Source organism: Meleagris gallopavo, chromosome 3 (assembly GCF_905368555.1).
Source record: "Meleagris gallopavo chromosome 3, MGAL_WU_HG_1.1, whole genome shotgun sequence".
NCBI classification, from domain to species: Eukaryota; Metazoa; Chordata; class Aves; order Galliformes; family Phasianidae; genus Meleagris; species Meleagris gallopavo.
The window spans coordinates 52,157,708-52,180,550 of record NC_139406.1 but is presented as its reverse complement, the minus strand read 5'-3'; the positions used below and the strand labels follow the sequence as shown (position 1 = coordinate 52,180,550).

Below are 22,843 nucleotides of genomic sequence, written 5' to 3'. Positions count from 1 at the left end.
CCATAGAAATTTCAGCCCTGAAATAGTGGCCCAATTTTCCATGAGTTCATAAAAATTTAGCATGGAGTGTAGAAGATCACACATACCCGTGCAGAATTACTTGTCACTTAGGTAGAGATGCTCCGGAAAGTTCAGAGTGATGGAGTCAAAACCATCTGTTTGTAGAGAAAATGCATACTTCTTGTTTTATAAAGTGAAATTTGTAGAAAATGAGACTGCTTGTGATCCATAAAACCCTGGGAAGCTCAGATCAGGGTGTCCCTCCTTTTGTCTAAGCACTCATAGTAAGTGAGGAACAAAGAAAGGATTGCAGGATTGTAGAAAACAGAGTAAATTTTTTTTGCAAATCCTACTGCACAGTCTGTCTGGGAGGAGGAGAGAGCCCCAGCCTTTGTGATGGGAAAACTTGCCACATATTTGCCCTGGGTAATGAGCTCAGAGGAGGAGATTTGCAAGAAGACTTTGCATTGTTCGTGGAGGCTCTCGAGCAGAGGGAGGGTGGAATTCCATCTGTTCACTCCAGCGCGGTTCAGTGAGCTGCTTCACTTTTAATGGTTCACTAGGCTGTGACACTTAGCAGAAATTACGGTAAATGTTTTTTAAAACCTTTACATTATCATTTAAGAAGGCGCATGACAAGATCACTGAAAAGCTAACCCTTTGATCTCTGTCTCTTGTGAGGTTTTTTGTCTGATAATGGAGACAATGTAGCATGTGCCATTGAGGTTGGGTAATGTCTTGGTGTGCTTATGTTCATTTCACCGCCCATCTTCATGACACTCTCCATCATGTTTTTCACACAATCACACACATAGAAGATAGATTTTTACTCATAAAATGTATAGTCACCTTAGCATTTTCCATACTGCTCTTCACGTGCTAGGAGTGCTGAGATAGGAAGCACCCTATGTTACTGTTCAGGTGGAATTCCACTTTGCCTGCTTGAGTGACTCTTTGAACAATGTAAATCATTAAGTCTTTGCAGTGGTGCAGGAAGGTGGCGGGGGAAGGGAGTTCTCTGAGTGATGCTTGTTCAATGCAGTTTCACAGGAAGTACGTTTATTTTCCATAAACCTTTCAAAAAGAACAAATGGTTCACAACAAAATCAGTGTAACTTGAAAGACACGAATGGGAAGTCACAGTAACTCTTATGCACCTTGGGGTTCAATCAACATTTAAGACATTTTTTTCTCCTTACATTTTGTCCTTAACATCACTGTTTTCAACAGTTTGTAGTATAAATCTGTCTTTGCCATCTGGAAGAAAGTGTATGGAATGTCTGCAAAATTTCTAGAAAAACCATTCAGATGTCTTCACTGTTGTAGGAACTGGCCGTATAAGTAGCAAGAGAAAATCTTTATCTTTTTGCACAGAAGAAGGGAAATAAATATGTGTGAAATCAGAACCCCCACACATCCATGACTTGCAAAGCTCTCTGTCATTTTTTTCCTAATCTAGGAATGGTTAATGGATTTTTGAGATAGATCACCCCTTCTTCAACTGCACTGAACAAGTAGTATATCTCACAAAGAGGCAACCTGAAAAACAAACGGAGGCTGTGGATTCCAGCCATTCTCACCTTCTCCAGCATTCAAGAGTTAATTACTAAAGCCTATCATTTTCTATGATTAAATGATTCTATGATTTTAGCCATAATAAATGAGGACTCTGAAGTAAAACATAGTTAAGCGAGCCCATAGAATTCTTGCTATAGTGCCATTGAGTTGGCCCTTTCACTGAAAAGTATCTGTTTTCCTCCTACAATATGGAATCTACCAGAGGAGCAGAAGGATGCTGAGACAGTTTAGGAGAAGGCTGACAACTACTCAATGAGAAGAGCCAGAGAGGTCATTGGAGAGGGAGAAGAAAAAGTAAGGGCTGCAGCTGAATTCCAACCAGAATAACACAATACTTTGAATAAGTCAGTAGTAATGAAGGGGAAAAAACTAGAAGTGCTGGTTGGGATTTCAGCTGTGAGCAGCTTCATATGGTCCCCTCTAGCAGACAAATAGGATAAAGCATTTCTGGCCATGAGAATTTGCGTGACACCTAAACAAGAATAAATAAACTTAGGAAATGCAAAAAGCTAAATACTAGCACCAAAGACATGCTTTGCCTTGCTCCTTGCATCATCTCCATGCTGTTCCTCTGCCAGTGCTCACAGCTCACCTGCGCAGATGGTGAGGCAAGAGAAGCCCTCACACCGCAGCACTCACACTGGCGCCTCATGTCAAGCAGAAGAGGCAGTGAGAGCCCTGCTCACCCTCCTCAGTTCTGCTAAAATGTAAGTCCAAATATTTCCTCTCAAACAATGCCCAAATCCCTCTTATGGATTTTCAAAAGCTCATTTGAATGCCAGTATCACAGCACTGGTGTAGTGGCCAGTGAATGCTTTATGTTGTAGGAACGTGCTACCACACTGCCTAAAAATTCTTCCTGCAGGAATATCTGTATTTCATGGAGCTGGAAAAGCACAGCCAATATCAAGCAAATAAATCTATTTGCATGTGGACTTTGACTGGTATCAAACTGGCTCATTTATTGCCACAACTCTTTGCTGGGAGATTTTTGTTCTGCTGTAGAGCTGCTAAATTCCCCCTGAGTACTATTAGTGTTGCTGCTTTTTATGTCTCTCTCCATGACACTACTCAATGCAAGTTATAATTAACTCAGAGGAAGTAGAAGGGGATGGTCTCTGACTCTACAGGGGGAGATGGGTACAGAACAGAAAAAATAACCTTCAGGCCTTTTATTTTCTCCTTACCATTCAAACTTTGGGTGTTTTCAGACTTCATCTCTCTTCTCAGAGGCAGCCCAAAGCTTGTTTTCAGCCACAAACAATGGCATCAAGACAAATTTTGGAGGCCAAAGGGGCACAGGTGACTTAACTTGTGAAACCTTGTACTGGCTTTTGCACAAGACTGGTTTTAAGCCTTGGAGAACTGCAGAAGCCATCCCTGACTGATATCCCAATACCAAGGGTGACAGTGTGTATTTCAGCAACACTGGACAATCTAGAGAACAGTGTATTGTTTAACTATTAAAGATTTAAATGTCAAATGCAGGAGCTGCCCTGGTTTCCATAGATTCCCACATTTGTTCATGTAGATACAAGCTGGAGGGCAATTATGGGGCTGAGGCATGCAAAAACAAGCTGCGAGAGGACAACAGAGCATTTCTGAAAGTACATGAAGTGAAGTAGGATACTGGTGAGGCTTCTTGCAAATTTTTGAAGTACTGACTGGTACAGAGTAAAAAGGTAGCATAACCAGCAAACTAACGATCACATGGCACATGCTTTGGATACAGAAATTACTTCTCTAGCAGCAAATAGTGTATGTTAATAAGATCTTATCATCATCTAGCAGGGTTCTTGGAAGTTGACAAGAAAAAGATAGAAAACTGGGAAGCTTACTTGGACATCTCCCCTGCAGATACATAGAACCATAAGTAACTTTATGCAACTGATTGAACCTACAGAGTTCAGCAGGACCACTCATATGCACACATTAGTCACATGGGTTTCCACAATGTCAGCTCACAGCCTAAACAGTTTTTGTTTTTAACTATTAAAAAAGTGAATTTCTGAACCAAGAAGCATTTGAATAGCTAGTATGCTATTTTGATCTACATTCTAATTTGAAAACTCATTATTATTTACATGCTAAACATAAATGGTGCATTTGGAGTTGTTATGGTCCATCATGTAAATCCGTATTTAAGCATTACAAAAAAGAGGATTTGTGACTCAGTAGATCATATTAGCTTTAAAGCAGCTATTCCTGTTGATCAAATCTATTTTCTTACTGCCCAACGTGCATCAAATTCATGTGATAAAACGTCCTTATGACATATTTACTGCTGTGTTAAATGATATGGTCATTTTTAATTTCTTTGTATTTTTTCTATAATATTCTGTGCAGCTTGGCATTCTCGAAGGAGAGTAGCAGTCTTAGCCAAGGTGGACCTACTTCGATCTCAGCCGGGTGACAGGTGGTGATGAACTTCCACAAGTTTAAGAAGGATTCCCAAAAGTATTTTCCCATCACACTTCCTCATCCTAGCCTGGTAGCGTTTACAGTTGATCTCCTCACCCAGTGGACTTTTTTCAAAACTGATTGAGTAGAAGAGAGTTGGGTGATCTCTTGTCCCCATTGCCCCATTGACCACTGTGGCACTGAGTTCTCCAGTGGATGTTGACTCTCCAGCAACTCAGCTCAGATAAGTACCAGCTCTGCTCTGCCATCATGACATGCAGTTAGAGGCAGACTCATTTTTCCTTCTCTTCCTCAGGTTGACAGTTCCACACAGACAGATGAAAGTATCTCCTAAATGCCATAAAGACCTTCTGTTGTGTGCTGAGCAGTACATGTTTTTCTTGCTTCATAATGGATGAAAATGACCACTTCTATTCTCCTTCCTGCAACTTCACCAGTGTGTACTCGGAAAGGGCTGGAAATGTCAACTAGAAAGATGAGCCTTAGAGTTTTGTCACAAGCAGGAACTTTTCCTTCTTGTCTCCACTCCAACTGCAATCAAAAGATATCTGCAATTGTCACAACCTTATTTAGGTGGCACAAAGTTTTTAGGGACTGCTAGCAACCTACACGTTTCAGGCCACCTCTAACTGCCACCATCCTGTATATATCTCTAGGTATATTCAGCAGGGAGAGAGAGGCAGATTTTTGTCCTCCTGCAGCAGCAGCAGCACTTTGTATTCTTTCTGTTCTCTACACTTAGATCATATTTCTAAGGCTTCATTTGCAGAAAAAGGGGAAACATACTTTTGTCCAGATCATCAAAGATTTCTGGAAACTGATCTATTTAAGAAAGCTGACGTTTTGTTATTATTGGTGGAGGTCAGCCTCTTTTCCTGGGTAACTAGTGATAGTGGCAATAGAGCTACTGGCCTTAAGCTGTGTCAGAGGAGGTTCAGGTTGGATATTAGGAAAAAATTATTCTCAGAAAGAGTTGTAAGGCATTGGAATAGGCTGCCTAGGGAGGTGGTGGAGCCACTGTCTCCAGAGGTGTTAAAAAACTTGGAGAAGTGGCACTGAGAGACATGGTTAGTGGATGTGGTGGGGATGGGCTGATGGTTGGACTTAGTGAACTTTGTGGTCTTTTCCAAACTTAATGATTCTATGATTCTAAGATAAAACTGAGGTTATCTTTGAAAGCCCTCATGGTTGTTGCTATTGGACCAACCTGGTGAAAGACACCCACAAATCCTGTTTCTCTCTTTGGTGAGGACACCCAACAGCAGGGTCCCACCTGCAGTGCAGCTGCACTTCATCGACCTACTTGGTGAAATCTGTTGCAGAGTAAAAGTAGAGGATGAGTCAGAGACCTAAAGAGTAAGAAAAAAGTAAGGCAAGTGACAATGTAAAATAAGGGCAACATTCTAGCTAACAGATGTTCTGTACTCCTGCAACTTGTTACCTATGGTTAAATGCTTGAATGGATGCTTTTAGTTTAACAAAGAAAACAGATGCAAAATTTGTTAGGAGTGAGTGTCAGGGCACAGCAAACAATCTGCACATCTCCCATGATTGTGTTTTTCAGTCCAGGGTAGGAAACCTATTGTTCAAATTGTTCCCAGATCATATCCCACTGGCCCTGATTACCTTGATGTTGGAGAAACATCTCGAGGGACATAAATTGCCTAGAAACATTTGAAACAGCTGCCAGGAACTGTGATTCTATGTTATTACAAAAGCAATCTCCCTTTCCAGGAATTTAATTTGCAAAAAATAAAAGAATTTATTAGAAATAGAAAGAAAGGTTTTGAAATAAGATCAATTCCCAGAATCCAGGTGCACTGTGCTGGTCGTGCCTTTCTGACACAATTACCCCTTATGACCTCAAATGGGAATAAATGTGACTGCCACAAGATGGTACCTGCTTGTGAAAAATAAATTTCTCCCTTGAATTTAGGCAGGCTCGAGTCAATACCTCTTGCAGAAGAAATCTCTCCTTTAAGCTCAGTATATTTTCTGGAACAATGGATATTGAAATGTGTCTGTTAATATAATCGCTTGACATCTACCGTTTTGTATATTCTGTGTTCCAGTGAAACCTTCTCTGTATGGCTAATGAAATAATTTTTTTTATGTTCTCAATAATCATTATTCTCTTTAATGAAAAGTTAGGGCAGATCTTTCAGCCCTTACTTGTGGGAATAATTTCTACTCTCACATTACTTTCTTGAGTAAGTTAAGCCGAGTTGAGTGAATTAAAGTTTTGCAGGGATGGATTGTTCATAACTTAAGTGCTAATTGACATCTATTTCAGAACATGACATTCCAGAATAAACCTTACTTTAAAACATTAATGCAATTATGGTTTTTATAACAATTAGTATAATTATATTTTGGGTAATAAGTCATTGTAGTGGAATGTAACTTAATGTTTCCTGACTGCTGCCTTCAAAAATTCCCTGTCCTGAGTCACATAAAGCATCTCCCACAAACACTGTAAAATAAAGGAACAGGAGGCATCATGCTTCTACCTTTTAATTTTGAGGCAAGATAAGTTGTCGTGCTTGGAAATTTTAGAGTCCTTGTATCACACATGAAACAAATTGTCTCATTTCAATGACTTTGCATCAGAAAAAGTGTCAGGTCCAGATACAGAAGTCAGACTAATAAGTGATTAATAGCTAAAGTGAGCCTCTGGTGCTTTATTTCCCATCCCCTACTCTGTCTCCTCTTTAACACTCAGGTAACTGTCAGAAATGGACCTGGCTGTTATAGATGACAAGGGGTAAATGCCTTCGTGTTGTCCTCCAAAGGTTAAGGTTTACCAACCTCAGTTGGAAGCCACAATCTCCAATAACCATTAATCCACTAAACTCCAGTGCGAGTGAACATATTTATGGCTGCAGTCACTAAAGGGTGAAATAAAGATTAGTTTTTAGTTAGGAACGCAAAGCTTTTCAGATCAATACAGACCCACTGCTGAAATCAATCTAAAGTTTGGAATTTTTAAGTAAAGATTTACAGGGCTTCCTTGTACAGTTAATTTTCCATAGGGGGAATAGTCTCAGCAATGTTACATAGTAATCAAATTGAGTAAACACCGTCAGTTCGTAAACTGACCTCAGTTATGCACATAGCAAATGAGTGTACAGCAATAAAAATACCCATAATGTGGACAGTAAATTTGCCAATAAACAGGTAAAGCCAAAAAGCACATATAGATTAACACAATAAAATATTAGTAGCTACATTTGCCTATTTGAAAACATAAATAATCAATAGACATTAATAATGAAGTTGCTCGTGCGTTTCTTTATTACTGTGCATATTAAGTGTTTCAATTATTTCTACTTAGTTTGATAGATAAATGTATATGCACATTTTATGCCTTGAAAAGAATATAGGATTACTCTTCAAAACAAAAGCTACTGTTCAGATGAACGAACAAGTGGACTGGAAATTCTCTGCTTGTTATACCCTTCTGCTGTTCATGTTTGATGCATGTATACAATTTATTATGCAATTTCTTGAGATTTGACAAAGTAATTGTCTGGCAAACCATAGCTTTAATGATGGCTTTTCAGCTTCATACAGAAGGTCTGAAGGTAGTGTAGGGAAATGACTTAATAGATCAGTGTCTATAAATACCGTTAATGTGTATTATATATATATGTGCTACGGTAACCCAAGTTATTTTCTGAGTTACCGCACAATATGTTGTGAGATTCCATGTGGTAAATTTGTTTTTTGTCATCAGAGCCACTGCATGAAATCTTATATGTTGGGCTGTAACTTCCAAAATAACTCGGGTCACTGCTGTTGCTTTAGTCCCGATATCTGTCACTGGCTTTTCCTGACAGTGGACCAAGGGCTGTGAAGGAGTCCAGATGTTATAGTATCACCATGGAAGCTGAAAAAAGCCAGAATTTCCACTGTTAATCCCGTTTTAAAGGGCTTGTCGCTTGGCAGTTAAAAGCAGTTCAGGTCTGAAACCAAAGTCAAGGTGCAATACATAAATTTCCTTCTGATCATATTCGTTTTAAATCATCACCGCTATTCTTGAGATAAGGAGAATAGAAATCCTAAAGTTTTATTATTTTGAACACTTTCACAGCCTTTTGTAACTAAAATACATCTAATTTAAAAAAAAAGAAAGAAAGAAAGAAAGAAATTTCTTAGCAGAGGGATGTTCTTCATTTTGCCTATCTCCCTGTTTTATCATCAGTAAATGACTACTGGCCAGATTCATGGCTTATGGGAGTGAGTGCTGAGTCCACTAGGACCATCCCCTTATATCAGCAATGAACCTTTTCCTGCTGATGAGTGCTACATGAATGAAGTTAAAATGGAATCTCTTTCTCATTTCTCTTCAGGATCACTTCTCAGCCCGAGGATATCCGGGATGTTTATTTATACCTCAGTGTAAATGAATAGGAAGCACTGGGCAGACAGGGAGATGTTATCTCATGAGCAATAGGTACCTGAAAATCACCCAGGCAACTTGAGCCAAAGAAAAAAAATGAGATGAAGTTCTAGTGACTGGGCTCTGACATCAAGCAGCACTTTATTTCACTTTCATTTTTCAGAATTAATGATATCTACCCTAATGCCTACATTTTTACCTCTCATACACAGCTCATGAATTAGTTTGATTGTTGATAACGGGAAAGACTAAAGCTTCCTCTTAATTCTCCAGCAGAACAGAAACAGAGCTCATATCGACTTCATCACATTCTCCATTTGTCATCATGGAAATATCTGAAAAGGTGAGAGAGAACAACTTCTAGCTGTGAGCGGCTGGTATTTCCTTTGCGCCAAAGCAGACCACAGATGATCTGCTTGTATTCCAAGGCATTGTCACTCACGCCAAATGGAGGGATGTTTCTATTATGTGAGATAGATGCTGGACTGACGCAGCTGGCTGGTGACATGCAGGGCTGTGCCAGCCATTCTGTGATGACTTCTTTTGGGTTTCTACTGCCTGGGCCAGATGAGAACCAGGAGGCCAGGCACAACTGCCCACTGTTCTGAGAAGCAGAGAAACTCTCCACCAAAGGAGAGGGATTATTTTTCTGCTCTCATTTTCTCGACAGGTAGAGTATCTGCTACAAAAGTTATATCTTGCCTGATGAGAAAACAGTTCTACACCGACCTTGGATTGCTGTTTCACAGTGGAGAGGAGAAAGAGATCCCTGTGTACCTGGTAGCTGGTTGGGGTAGGCCTGAGCTGCTGCTGGAGTTCACCCAAACCACAGTGCCTAACTAAAGAGGTTCAGCTCCAGTTAGGGGAAGAACATTTGACCTTCACTGGCCATATGAAGTTAAAGATTACCTGGTTTTAATCTCATGTAGTCCTGACTCCAGGTTTTGCTTTGCTTTTTCTCTCAGCAAACTAACTAACTTGAGCAAGCAGTTTCTGACTCTAAAAACACATTTCGGAGTACAGAAGAGGAGTAGAGGGAGAAAACAATATTGACTGTTTCACAATGGTGAATAGCTCTGGTTACTGAGAAAGAGATGATACATCACCTCCATGGAGAGATCTCCTTCTTATGCTGCAGTATAAGACCATTCCATTTAGGCAGAGCCCTGTGGGGTAAAGCAAGGGGAGATTGTAAACCTTAAGTTGCATTTCCTTTGGTTTTTTTTTTTTTTTTTTTTTTGCTTTTTTTTTATGCTTTTATTTATTTTGCTTCTAAAAATCTTGCCAATGAAGAAATATCTTGGTAGTCAAAGTCAAAGCTGCATTTTATTTTAAATCATTACTTCCTCACCACCTTTGTCTATGCCACATCCTAGGAGGATTCAGTCTTGGGCATTGGAAGAGAAGCACTGTGGGAACGATTTCCATCCACAGAGCACTTAGTAGTGGTGGTGAACAAAAGTCTTTGTCAGCAGACTTTCTTGAAAGAGAATTAAAAATTCTTTGCAACTCTTCTCTCCCTTAAAAATGGCTACTGCTCCTCTGGGGCTTGTGAGAGCCACGTCAAACCTATGGATTATGAATTAGATCAGTACAAAAACAAGCTCTAAACCTAGGCACTGCAATCCAGCCGACTTCTGTGACTCTGAAGCTTGCCTTTTCTCACTGTTTCCCAAAAATGCTGCCCCATGAAACCAGCATCTGGGAAGAAAAAATGTCCCACCTCCTTACAAAGCCTGGCCATGACTTTGGAGCAGTCATGGTACCAGTGGCCTCTGGTACCAGCGCATCCTCTTCCCTGTTTGCAGTGAGTCCTGCATGCGTCAGGCTGGGAAATAAGCATCCCCTTTCAAGAGAGCACTTAAGTATATGCTTTGACAAATGCTTAAATGCTTTCCTGAACAGAAATGGACTTAAGCACAAGAGAATATGCTTTAATTTGGACCGTGGTGCAGACACAATCACTAATGCTCATATTATGTGCCTGAATATCAAGTCCCAGAGCGTAAGCTCTTCCGAGTGATGGTTAGAGGGTTCCTACTTGTAGCATGGTTCTGTATAGAAGGATTTGCTTAATCCACCTTGCTTTTAGATTGCAATTTCCCCAAGCTTAGCTGCTTCTTTTAACAGTTGTGAGTTCTGCCTCCCCAAAGTTATTTTAATAACTCTTTCAGAGGCAATACCTTATAGTCTGATTTTTCAGGAGCTACCGGTTTGCTACAAACTTTGTTCATGTCTTTTCAATTGCACAGCATTGCGCTGAATGGCTTTTTGTGTGTGTGTGTGTGTGTGTGTGTGTGTGTGTGGGATTTACTCTGTCACCTATCTGGGGGCGGGGGTAGGAAGAAGAGAATGCTTTGTCCTTCAGTGTTCTTATGATCACTCCTGCTCATCTCCCACTTCTTCCCCAGAACTTTGGACAAGCAGGGCAAAAGCCTGAGTACCTACTGGTGTTATGACAATGCTACAGACAAAATTCTCCGCATACATTCAGACATGGAAACAATACTTCAGGACATGGTTGCATGCATAAATATAAACAGTCAACATCCCTGGAGGAATCTCAAAGCACTGGACAAGCATCGATTAACCAGGGCACAACACAGGTGATCAGAATGCCAGTGACACCTCTGGGGCCAGTTGTGCCAGCCTTCAGAGTCACACAGCCGCTGCAGCCACTGGCATAACGGGTGGAATGGGAAACGCTCCACAGCCCCAGCTGGGGTTGGAGCTGGGCAGATGAGCTCAGTAGGGCAGGCAGACTGCAAGCTGGGGGAGCCTTGGACTGCACTAATGAAAATCCTTATTAGCATTTATTAACTGAAGCACAGAGATACTAAAGGAAGCACCTGGGTCAGGGTTGTTACATGTATATTACCAGACCCAGGATAGCTTCTGATTTTAGGGCACTCTCCCTCCCAGCTCCTTTGTTTTCAGGGAGAAGACCACTCAGGGAGAAACAAGGTACCCATGGGAGTTGGCCCAAACCCTGAAGTGTGTAAATGAGCATATAGGTGAAACCTCTGTGTCAGCGTGAGAATTCAAACATATGGATTTGAGAGCTCTAACATCAGCCCAAGCTTCCCCTCCTGCCCTGTTCCTAAATATGCTATGGATTAAGTGGGTTTGTCTGTAAATAGGAAGTGCTGCTGTAATGTCAGGCCTACATTCAGAAGAGCAGCCTTATAAAACTTCCACATCAGAAACTTCACAGTGTACAACAATTTTTGGCAGGAGCAATGTTATTGATAACACTCAGTACTGCTGTGGCTTGTCTTCTTGTGAAATATTTGCACTAGAGTTGGGACTGCATGCTCAGAGCTCTCCCAACAGCACACACGGCTCATTTCTCAGCAAAGGCAATCCAGTTTATCTCCAGTCTTGACCTCACTTGAAAGTCCCCAAAGGAAGTCTCTTTTCCTGTGGGGAGAGATCCCATCCACATCTGGGTGGTTCCGCAAGCACTGTCAACTGGTCATGTTTTTTCCACCATTTGCAATGTAGTAGTGGTAGAAATGCAAACAGTTGAGAGAGACCAGCAGGCCGGAAACAGCACACAAAAGCAACTTCTGTGCCCTAAAGAGTGAAGCCAGTTGAAGCTCTGTTTCTTGCAGCTGTCTCAATGACAAAGGGCAAGTGTTCAGAACTGACTCTTATTTTTGCACTTACTGATTAAGATCCTATGAAGATAACTTGATAATTTTGGAGCTGTGCTGGAGTATCAATGTCAATGTGTATCACAACCAAAAAATATGCAAAAAATCTCCCAGACCACATCATTTGTAGAGATACACTTCATATTTAAAGCACAGATATTATAGAAGGGTTCAAAACTTCTCTATTTTTTCTTTATAATTACTCTTACTGAAAAGCGTAGCTTGCTTATTTACTGAGTATGTTCCCTTGGATTTTAAAGACAATGCCTTACATTCTCTTGATGAAAGCCTCTGCATGAGGACCTCTTCCTCGAGAACACAGCATGATTCAGTTCCCCTTGTGGGGCTGCCTGCCCTGATACAAGCCTCTACAATGAGACTTCAGCAAACTGAGGCACATGCCTGGAAGGGAGGTGATAAGTGGAGGGAAAACTAAAGCACAACACCTGCTCACAGCTGACTTTCAAAATATGAAAACAAGGGGTACCACCCTCCAGTCTGTGGGAATCCTGCTTAAGAATAGGACCCTATAGCTACAGTAAGGAAGGCTCAGGACTTAGAATGTGTCCATTGCCTCAGGGGAGATGCACTTCACACTTAGTTTCTCTCAAGTCTGGGATGCTCTTAAGCTTATAAGGTAGAAACACAAAGTCTTGTTTAAACCATGTGGCAAGTATATGTAGTTTTGCTTGATAGAAGAAATGGATAATTTTACATGATGTGGGACTGGAGTAATCACAGAAGAAAGAAAACAGTATTTTCTGCTGACAGCTGCTGCGTGTAAGAGGTGAACTTTAATCTTCTCCTTTGCAGCCATAATGTGCAGAACTTTGAAAAGCACCCAAGTGAGCTAGGAGCTTTGAACTCTTACTTCAGAGGAGCTCAAGCCCATTTAGAAAACAACCTACTCAGGAGTTTTGAGAATGTTTGCTCAATGTGATTTAATTCAGAAAGCTTCAGGGTAGAAAGTTAAAAATTTGTAATTCAATAGTGACCACAAATCACATAAATAAGTAGCAATGAACTTTATCCTAACTTCAGTCAGTATACCAAAGTTAAACAAAAATTAATCAAGTATTTTCACTAATGATAAGTACACACTGTTCTCAGATACTTGCCACATGTTGGCACAGACATATCTAGCAGCTTTCAATGGTGTGAGAGTGGGCAACATGCAACATATAACTCAGTGAAAACTGATACAAAATGCCCCGAGGGTTATTTATAGACATCACAGCAGCATAGTTCAGCAGTATAAGCATGATGTAAGAACTGATCTTCCTTTCTACTACAGCTGGGAGATATCTAGCATGGATGGGGTTGGGTTCAGGTAACTGTAACAAGAAGTAATGGCCTCAAGCCGTTATTTTCAGGTTAAACATTAGGAAAAAAAAAATTCCCAGAAAGAGTGGTGAGGCAGTTGCACAGGCGGCCCAGGGAGGTGATGGAGTCACCATACCAGGAGGTGTTCAAGAACTGTGTGGATGTGGCACTGAGAGACATGGTTAGTGGGCATGGTGGGGATGGCTGATGGTTGGACTAGAGAATCTTAGAGCTCTTTTCCAACCTTAATGATTCTGTGATTCTGTGATCACTAGAAACACTAGCTATGATTGGAATAGAAGAATCTTATAATTCACTCACCTGTGTGGGGCCAAATCTGGATGTCCAGCAGTACAGCTGAAAGGAAGGAGAGGCACAGCAAAGACAAAACAACAAAAAATGATTTTAGCAGAAGCATTAAAATAGTCATTCTTTTTGGAAGAATACTATGCCCTAAAACACCAGCTATCTAATTTCCCTTGGAAATGTCTTGCAGAAAGAATTGACATACAAAGGAGGAAGCCAGGAGCTGTCTGGTGAGACAAAAATGGGAAACTGTGGCAGAATTTCTTTTTTAAGGTCACCAGAAAGTAAATAAAAATGAAACCTGTCATGATGCCTTTCAGTTCCATTCCTTTGCATCCCTGCACAATCTGACTCCAACTATGTCAATACACTGGCATCCTTGGCCAACTCAAAGAGGAAGACCATGAAAGCTGGCATTCCAAGTCCCACTCCTGGAGTATATCTCAGTGACAAAAGCGTATTATCTGGGAAATAGAATGGGTCTCATGGATTTCACATCAAGTGAAACTTCCCTTAAGTGCTTATTCCAGCTTCCCTTTATGTGCAATTCTTTCAAGGGCATGCATCCCACCTTTCATTTTTTCCCCTTTTTTGTTTCTCCCTCTTTTTTTTTTTTTTTTTTTTTTTTCTGGACAATTGCAGGTTTGACAACAGAGGAACACAGCTATATATGTGAGGGTGCAATACATCATGAGATAAAGTGTGGAGAACATGCCCTCTACCAAAATGCCCCTTCGTGGAAAGAAAAAGCCCAAGGTGCCTACCACGAGAAATCCCTCTGCTTGTTCCAGCAACAAAGGAGCAAAAAAGCATGGGCTGCACATGTTTCAGGGTATCAGATCTGGCAGAAAGTTGAAAGGTTACATTCGTGAAATAGCAGCTGCTTTCCTGCCATTTGATTCGGGCTTCTGCATTGCAAAGTCTCGAAACTGAAAGACAAATCTGACAATATGCTAATCTTCCAATAAAAAAAGAAGTGACTTCTGAACCCTTATCTGTTGAAGAGCTGACAGTGAAGTTCAGAGACGGTTGTCTAACCAGACAAAACAATAGAGAAAATATGCCTTCAAACAAGATCATAAATCTTGAACAGTGCAGGGAACAAATGGAAAGGGAATGTTTTGCCACTAACACCATGTAGGAGCCTCACTTTCTCTCTCTACCCTCCGCCCCTTCAGGCTCACCCCGGTTGCTAGAAAGGAGAATACATCTCATCAGAGCAATAATATAAATACTGGGGGGTGGAGGAGGCAATATATTGGGTGCTGAAATTAGACATTATTTCCATCACATCCGGGGTGGGGAGGGGGGAGCAGAGAAACGAACCAAACCCTGTGCAACCTGAATACAACAGCCTGCCCCCCCCAGCAGCACACACACACACACACACACACAAAAAGTTTGCATATTGCACAGGGCGCTTGAAGATCATAAATCTATGCATGAGAAAGATGTAGTGGAAATTTTTGGGGGGATTAGAGTTTATTTTTGTCATCTCTGTGAGACAGCTACTCATTCATCCAGATCACAGCTAAGAAAAAAGCTGGTCACAGAAATTAGCAGTTTCAGCTCAGCAGCAAAGTCGCCAGCCTGTGAAGGCAGAGAGAAATTGACTAATTAGCAATGCGCACTAAAACTTGACGGTTCTTTATAGAGAGAGAGAAGAGAGAGGGAGAGCGGGAGGGAGGGAGGCAGCGAGGGGGGGGGGCTCGCTTTTTCCCCTTCTTTCTTCCAAAGATGTTTGAAATCGCAGTCATTTACGCTCGACAATTTTTACAATAGCCTTGAGCCATAATTTTGCGAGTCTCTCCAGCATCCATCCCCCTGTATGGTCTCTCTCCACTGGCCATGCACGACCGTTTCTCTCCCCAACCGTGGATTTCCTATTACTCTCGTTACGACTCACTGAGCCCCAGGCCCAAGGATAATGATGTGTTGTTTCTTGGTAGCATAATTTGTCACACGTACATTTTTTCTTCTTCTTCTCTTGCAGAAAGCTCTGCGCTCTCTCTCTCTCTTTCTCTCTCTCCCCTTCTCTCTCTCTCGTACATTTTCTTGCTGTTGCTAATTCATGGTGATCAAATGATGTACGACAAAATAAATTGTAAAGAGTGACTGCTCCGAGTTGGGAACCAGAAGGTTTTTTTTTCTTTCTTTCTTTCTTTTCTCTCCCCCCCCCCCCTTTTTTTTTTCTTTTCTATTTTATTTTTTTTTTTATTTTTTTTTTTTTTTTGAAGGAGCGAGCAAACCTTTAAAAAGGAAGGACAATTGATTTTTTGGGGGGGAGCTTAAGTGAACCTTTACTTTGGCAGCCGGTCGTGGAGCAGGTAAGTTTCTGGCCTTGTGCCTCCCCGTCTCGGCGCATTTTCTCCCGTCTCCCGATGTGTTTGTTGCCGGGGTGTGTGTGTGTGTGTGTGTGCTGGAAGTGCGCGCGGGGGGGGCAGTTGTGTAACAAACGCGTTGGCAGAATAAACTCCGGTTGCAAGAAATGGGCAAAACGAGGAAGAAAGAAGGGGAGGGAGAAAGAGGAGGAGTGTGTGTATGTGTGTGTGTGTCTCTATGTATGTGCGTGTGTGCATGTATGTCTGTGTGTGTGCGCCGGGGAGGGGGGACTGACCGGGTCCGCTTAAAGGGAGAGGCTCCGGGAGCTTTCCGGAGCCGGCGGAGGGGCTGCGCGGTGCCGGGCAGGGGCAGAGCCGGGGGGAGCCCCGGCTGCGCCGATCGATGGGGCGGGGGGGGCCCGGCGGGCACGGGCAGCCCGGCGCTGGCGGGGAGCGAGCGAGCGCGCTGCAATGGCAGGAACGGGGTTCGGCGGGATCCCGCTGAGGAGGAGGAGGAAGAGGAAGAGCGGGATGCGGCCGGCGCGAGTCGGTGGCTGCGCAGTCCCCGCAGGTGCGGTCACGGCTCGGGGCTGCGGGGAGCGGGGCCCCCCCGTGCTTCCCCCAACTTGAACTTCCCGTAGTTACCGGAGTTACGGCGGCGGCCGGCGGGCAGGACGGGCGGGAGGCCTCGCGCCGGGCCCGGGGCTGCCGTCTTCTCCTCCTCCTCCTCTTTACACGGGGCACGGAGCACCGCAGCTCCCGGCCGGGGCGGAGCGGGGGCTCGGCCGGGGGATGGAGCGGCTCCGGGCGCTGCGGAGTTGCCGGGGCGGGGGGGCGGCTGGGCTGCCCGCCTTCCCGGCGGAGTTCCGGCCACTTGGTAGTTACTCCTGGCACAGCGGGGAGTCGGGGAGAGGAGGACTGTGCTGTGTGTGTGTGTTGCATTTGGGCTTTTGGTGGTGGTGGGTTTTTGTTGCTTTTTTTTTTTTTTTTTTTTTTTTTTTTTGGCTGAGGAAGTGGGGGGGGTTCAGCTTTGAAAACGTTACGCTTCCTCGCTCCTCCCCTGGAGAGCAGCCCGGCGTGCAGGGAAGAGGGAGGAGAAAAGGGTGCTGTGTGTGCGTGTGTGTGTATGGAGCACGGGGGCAGCCCCCAGCCCGACCCCCCTCCAGCCCTCCCAAGTTGCTGCCCGCCCGCCGCGGTGCGTCCCGCAGGCCTCTAAAGCTGTTTGTTGTTGTTCCCCCCGCCCCGACCCCCTTCCCACCCCTCTCCTCCCCACCCTCTGCCCAGGTCGGAGGAGGGTTTAAAGGCAGGTGCGCCCGAGGCCGCTCGCCATGTCCAGATCCGGGGACAGGACCTCCACCTTCGACCCCAGCCACAGCGACAACCTGCTGCACGGCCTCAACCTGCTGTGGAGGAAGCAGCTCTTCTGCGACGTCACCCTGACTGCCCAGGGCCAGCAGTTCCACTGCCACAAGGCTGTGCTGGCCTCCTGCTCCCAGTACTTCCGATCCCTCTTCTCCAGCGGCGGCGGCCACCCCCACGCCCTGGGGCTGGGGCCCGGCGCCCAGGACGGGCTCGGGGGAGCCCCCCCGAAGGAGCCTCCGCCGCCGCCGCAGGAGGAGCCGGGCACGCCGTCCTCCTCCCCCGAGGACAAGCTGCTGGCCAGCCCGCGGGCCATCAACAACCTGGTGCTGCAGGGCTGCTCGTCCATCGGGCTGCGCCTGGTGCTGGAGTACCTCTACACGGCCAACGTCACCCTCTCGCTGGACACGGTGGAGGAGGTGCTGTCGGTCAGCAAGATCCTGCACATCCCGCAGGTCACCAAGCTGTGCGTACAGTTCCTCAACGACCAGATCTCGGTGCAGAACTACAAGCAGGTGTGCAAGATCGCCGCGCTGCACGGCCTGGAGGAGACCAAGAAGCTGGCCAACAAGTACCTGGTGGAAGACGTGCTGCTGCTCAACTTCGAGGAGATGCGCGCCCTGCTCGACTCGCTGCCCCCTCCCGTAGAGTCGGAGCTGGCCCTCTTCCAGATGTCCGTGCTCTGGCTGGAGCACGACCGGGAGACCCGCATGCAGTACGCCCCGGACCTGATGAAGCGCCTCCGCTTCGCCCTCATCCCGGCGCCGGAGCTGGTGGAGCGGGTGCAGTCGGTAGATTTCATGCGCACCGACCCCGTCTGCCAAAAGCTACTGCTGGACGCCATGAACTACCACCTGATGCCCTTCAGGCAGCACTGTCGGCAGAGCCTGGCCAGCAGGTGAGGGGGCCGGGCCCTAGGGGGTCCCCGCGGGGCGCGAGGCGGGGCCGGGCCGGGAGAGGCCTCGCAGCTGCGGGGCTCCCGGCGGGTCGGGGCTGCCACCGTGCGCGGGCCGTGGCGCGACCCCTCCCCGCTGGGGCTCCCGCTGGAGGAGCTGCCGTCGTGCTGAAGCCGTGGGTCCGGAGCGTGAGCGTTGGGTCATACGGTGGCAGCTTGCTGTAATGATCTGCTCTGGGCCGCACGTTGGATTTTGTCCCAGGTTTTTAGTAAGGAGGTGAGTCTTCAAGGCATAACAACACCCAGCCTTAAATCCGGTGAATTACTTTTATAATTAAGTGTTGGTCGTGCGCACCTCGATACTGGTGATGCTAAGGTGATTTCCACGCTGCGCCTGCAAACTTGTGACTTCACCCTCTCTGTAGCTGTGACATGATGGTTATGTTCTTTGAATAATGTGATGAATCACAATGCCAAAGGTTGACAGTGTGAGGTCGGTTTTGGGAACTGGAAGCACAGCACAGAGTTTAATGAAGAATAAATACACCCGAAATGAAGGGCTGTTTTGTTTCTCCTTTTGAAAATGTGTTCAGACCTGATCTCATTTAAAACCAGGAAGATAATGCCGTCCTCCAGGTACAGTGACACAGTAGTGCAGGAATTGGAGCACACTGGTTGTATTATGCAGCCTTCTAGCTAAGAGGCTAGTTAATGACTTAACAGTAGCAAGAAGAAATAATACGTTGCTAAATACTAAAGAAAAAAGTGCAGAGGGTTCTTTTTATCTCTGATGAGAGGTACCCTAGTGATTTAAGTTCAGGAATGCTCTGCCTTCTCTCATTACTCAGCTAGCTGCTCTGCTAGTGTTTGTTGTGCTCATCACCTTGCTGTCTGATCGATCTCACTCCTAAACCCCTACAACTAAAAGCAAACACCAGCGTTTCGCAGGGCAGAGTGTTTCTGAGAGGCTGCTGTTCCAACTGCTGTGTCCCTTCTGCGTTTCAATATTCAGAGCCGCTGACTTTCAGAATGCAAACCCAGCACGGAGTTGTGAGTTAGCCGCTGTGTGCCGCCTGGGGCATGCTGGGGCTCGTGTCCTGGTGGATTGCTGCGATACCAGCTGCTTGGTTCAGTGGAGATACCTTCCAGCTTCACTGGTCCATGTCATTTGAAGGATATGTAGTGGTGTTCTGACCACTGAATGCTTACAAGTGTCATGGATGCTGCAAGCATCTGATACTCCTGGTGCTGGAGGCTGGCTTGTCACGTAAGCGGGAGTGTGCACTAAAGGATCCTACTTTAGACCTAGATTAGATTCAAAGTTGCACTCACTTAATGGTTTATGGGGGGAGCGGGGAGTAGTTTAAACACCACCGTTATTTCTGTAAGAGATCTGCATAGATGTGGAAGTGGTAGAATTTAAGAGTCCGTTAACTGTAATGGGGCAACACACCGTCACCTTCCCAACTTCAGCATGTGCTTAATGGAAGTGCTGTTACTGGCTTCTCTTCGAGTTCTTTGGCGTCGTTGAAATTGGAGTGAAAACACTGAGATTTCTGTTCTTTGTAAACAGGCATCAGAACTCATGCTGAAGATGCTGAAATACTCTGTGTGATAGGGAATACAACAGGTACATTTTAATTTGGGTCTGGGTGATAATCTTGGAAATTTATAAAGGTCACAAAGACCTGTTATTTGAATCTTAATGCTTACATTTCATCAGAGTGTCTAGATGTAGAAGTGTCTTCTCAAACATGAACGAGGAAATAAAAAACATTACCAGGACTGTAGAAATTTCCAAACTTGGGTTTTGTGTTACCCATAGCATCTCCAAAGCTGAAAGGTTGGCATTCAGGAAAATTTTTGTTTCAAGGAAGAAAGTCCTCAAAAAGCCTCTCAAGTTACTAATTTGCTGAAAGAGATCTTAAAAGTAACTGAGCAGTTAAGTATGTGTGCAAATAGATAAAGTCCTTCTCTGTGTAATAATTTTTAGCCCAGATTACCTTTTCTGTGAGCAATGGTGACCTTGGTAATTTAGAATTTAAAGTTTAATGAAAGGTCGTTCACAAAAGGCTAACATGTCTTTAGGAAGAGATTAATTGTTCCTCTTGTGCAGCATAATATATACTGTGCGATATACCACTATGCTAGTGAGAAGCGCAGCAGCACAGAGCCACAGTCACCTGCTTACAGCCCTTGGAAGGAATTTGGAGAAGTCTTGGAATAATCATACTCAGAATCATGATTTGCCAATAACTTTTCCGCTTTTTTAAAAACAGTAATTTTTTTGTAACATGCTGCATTGTAAAAAGTGCATGTACATATACACACAGTACCATTTTGGAATTTAGCCTACTTATATTTCTCAAGCAAAGTAAGCATAATGGAGAGCACACAAGGTTTTGCTGCTGTCATGCAGTTTTGGGTCATGATCCAGCGTGTGCACTATGAGCAGATCTACTGGTAGACGTGGTGTTACCAGTGCAGATCTTGCAGTGCTGGCAATGCCTGGGCTGGGAGGTCCTGGTTTGTCTAATGTGCCACATGGGCAGAGCTCTGCCAAGAAGAGGAAAGGGTATTTACCTGCAGGGAGAGCACTTTCATTTTTTTTGCTGAAGATTCCTGAGAGAAGTTAAATGCTTGAATGTCCCCATGCATTCTTGTAAAATTGTTTTTTGAAACACAGCAGCTAAATGATTGCTGTCTAAAAAGTTGAGAGATAACATTCCCAACTTCTGAACACTCTTGAGTTTAGGCTGTTATCATGGGAGGTGGATATTTCAGCTCACGTTTAGTCAGGCACCTCACTTTGCACAAGTTCTACTTGCTTGTCTGGCTTCCATGCCTTTCACCTAATGTAGGTCTCAGTGTAGGAGCTGCTACCACAGCTTCCCAAGACATGGTCAGCTTTGACATCACCTGAAGACATTCCACGCAGAACAGATTGGGCCTGTTAGGATGACCCCAAACATTAGACTTAAACGATTTTGGCTGTGCCTGAAAGACACCATAACTTTGTGCTGTTATGTTTTCTGGAGGTCCGAGAAGAAAATACATTTAGGTAGAAGAATGTTCATCTTCTGGTTGGTTATTTGACTCTCGGGGCTTCACTGGAGTATTATCACAGATTAAAATGTCTGTGGTTTATTGTGTAATGCAATGTATTTTATATAATATCTGGTAAAGGTCTTCAATTTTTAAAAAGTTCTGGGTTAAAGCATTACTGTGTTGCTGGAAAGAATTTCACTTTTGAAGATGAGTGAGCTAGTGAAAATTACTGCTTCAGTGCTTACTTGCAACAATGAAAACGGTCAAAAACATCTCTCTGCTGTGTAGTGCCAAGTTTTTACCTTTGATTTTGTTTGTGCTAATGCATAACGTAGCTGCAGAGTGAAGATGAAGAAATATAGGATACTTAGATGACAAGGCTTATCATGAAATCTTTCACATAAATATTGTTGCTTTCTTATAGAATGTTGTGATGATGCTATGGTTTTGCTCGCCTTTAACTATTTACAATGATTTCTGTTTAGACAGACATGATAAGGTACAGAGGGTGGGAAGAGGCAGCACAGTACAGCCTCGGAGTTGTTTATCAGTGACAGAGCACACACAACCCTTGTTAAAATCAATAGGAATTTGGGCTGATCAGCTCCTTTCCGGATTTGCAGGCAGAGCAGCAGAGAGAGGTGTGTATGGCTGTATCAGGAAACTGGAGGAGACTGAGGAAAGTAGAGCTGGGCGAGAGAGAAAATGCAAGAAAAGAAAGGCATTAAGATACCCTGAGGGAGAAATGGGACCTAAGTCATGGAAGCAAGAAAGTGCACGTGAGAGAGGAAAAGGGGGAGAGAAGTACAGTTTTGAAGGGAGAAGAGAGAAAGAATAGGAAGAGAGGAAGAACAGGAAAATAGGAAAACAGGCAAGCAGGGGGATGGGGAAAAAAAAAAAAAGCAAATAAAGAGAAGAGAGTGATTGAAACAAAATGAAAAAAACTAATTCTTGGCAGAAACAGCATCTGTTGACAATAACAACTGAGCCTTTCAGTTTCTGGAAAACCTGTTTTAGATGTGCGGGAGGAAAAGAGGATGAGGATAAACCAACTGACCTGAGATGGAGAAAGTCCTAGGCAGGAAATACAGAATTAGAGACTGAAATTAAAAGGAGGAAAATAAAAAGACGAAGAGATAAGAAGGCTAAGCTTGACTGTACTGTCTGTTTTCTGGGTTCAGTGAAGTTCCAGAATGCACAGACCCAGCTGTTTTCCTATACTTTTGTTCCCTGAGTTACTAGACCTTCGAGAGATTAGAAGTGTGAATTCTGGTCCAGCTAAAGCTGATAATAGGGTTTTCTCTTTTTCTTTAGTTTGAGCAGAGAGAGGGTGTAATCCAGACTGTTCTGTATTTTGTAACATTAGTGAAAATGTCAGGAAATTAAAGTGGCGGGGGATTAACACAGGATGACCAGTTTTCACTCAGTAGAAAGGTGGTAACTGTTGATGAAGGGGGGTAAAGTGAAGAGCAGCATGAGACACTAGCATTTATGTGGGAGACGTACATATCCAGTCTGTATTACTTTCTGCAGA

General features: G+C 44.0%; 2 protein-coding genes across 29 annotated transcripts in view; one reads left to right on the top strand and one right to left on the bottom strand.

The window, feature by feature from the left end:
- Window positions 1-1,042: 1,042 nt before the first annotated feature.
- Window positions 1,043-17,294, bottom strand: LOC146544710 (uncharacterized). Of its 28 annotated transcripts, XM_085220994.1 has the most exons (10): window positions 15,991-17,294; window positions 14,451-14,527; window positions 13,702-13,737; window positions 9,508-9,567; window positions 8,601-8,736; window positions 7,685-7,888; window positions 6,808-6,887; window positions 5,900-5,994; window positions 5,207-5,312; window positions 1,043-4,530 (listed from the first exon to the last, which is right to left on the bottom strand). In XM_085220994.1, the coding sequence occupies exons 1-5, from the start codon at window positions 16,947-16,949 to the stop codon at window positions 8,663-8,665; spliced, it is 1,206 nt and encodes a 401-aa protein (XP_085077120.1). In that variant the 5' UTR covers window positions 16,950-17,294; the 3' UTR covers window positions 1,043-4,530; window positions 5,207-5,312; window positions 5,900-5,994; window positions 6,808-6,887; window positions 7,685-7,888; window positions 8,601-8,662. The 28 variants fall into 28 exon arrangements, with proteins under 28 accessions (XP_085077120.1, XP_085077116.1, XP_085077118.1 ...); XM_085220990.1 differs by lacking the exon at window positions 5,900-5,994 and having other exon boundaries at window positions 5,207-5,348; XM_085220992.1 differs by lacking the exon at window positions 5,900-5,994.
- A 41-nt stretch (window positions 17,295-17,335) lies between these two features.
- Window positions 17,336-22,843, top strand: part of KLHL14 (kelch like family member 14) — a 60,310-nt gene continuing 54,802 nt past the window's right edge. The window contains exon 1 of the mRNA XM_085220987.1: window positions 17,336-18,264. Within this exon, the coding sequence (XP_085077113.1) occupies window positions 17,336-18,264 (929 nt within the window). The remainder of the gene's footprint in view (window positions 18,265-22,843) is intronic.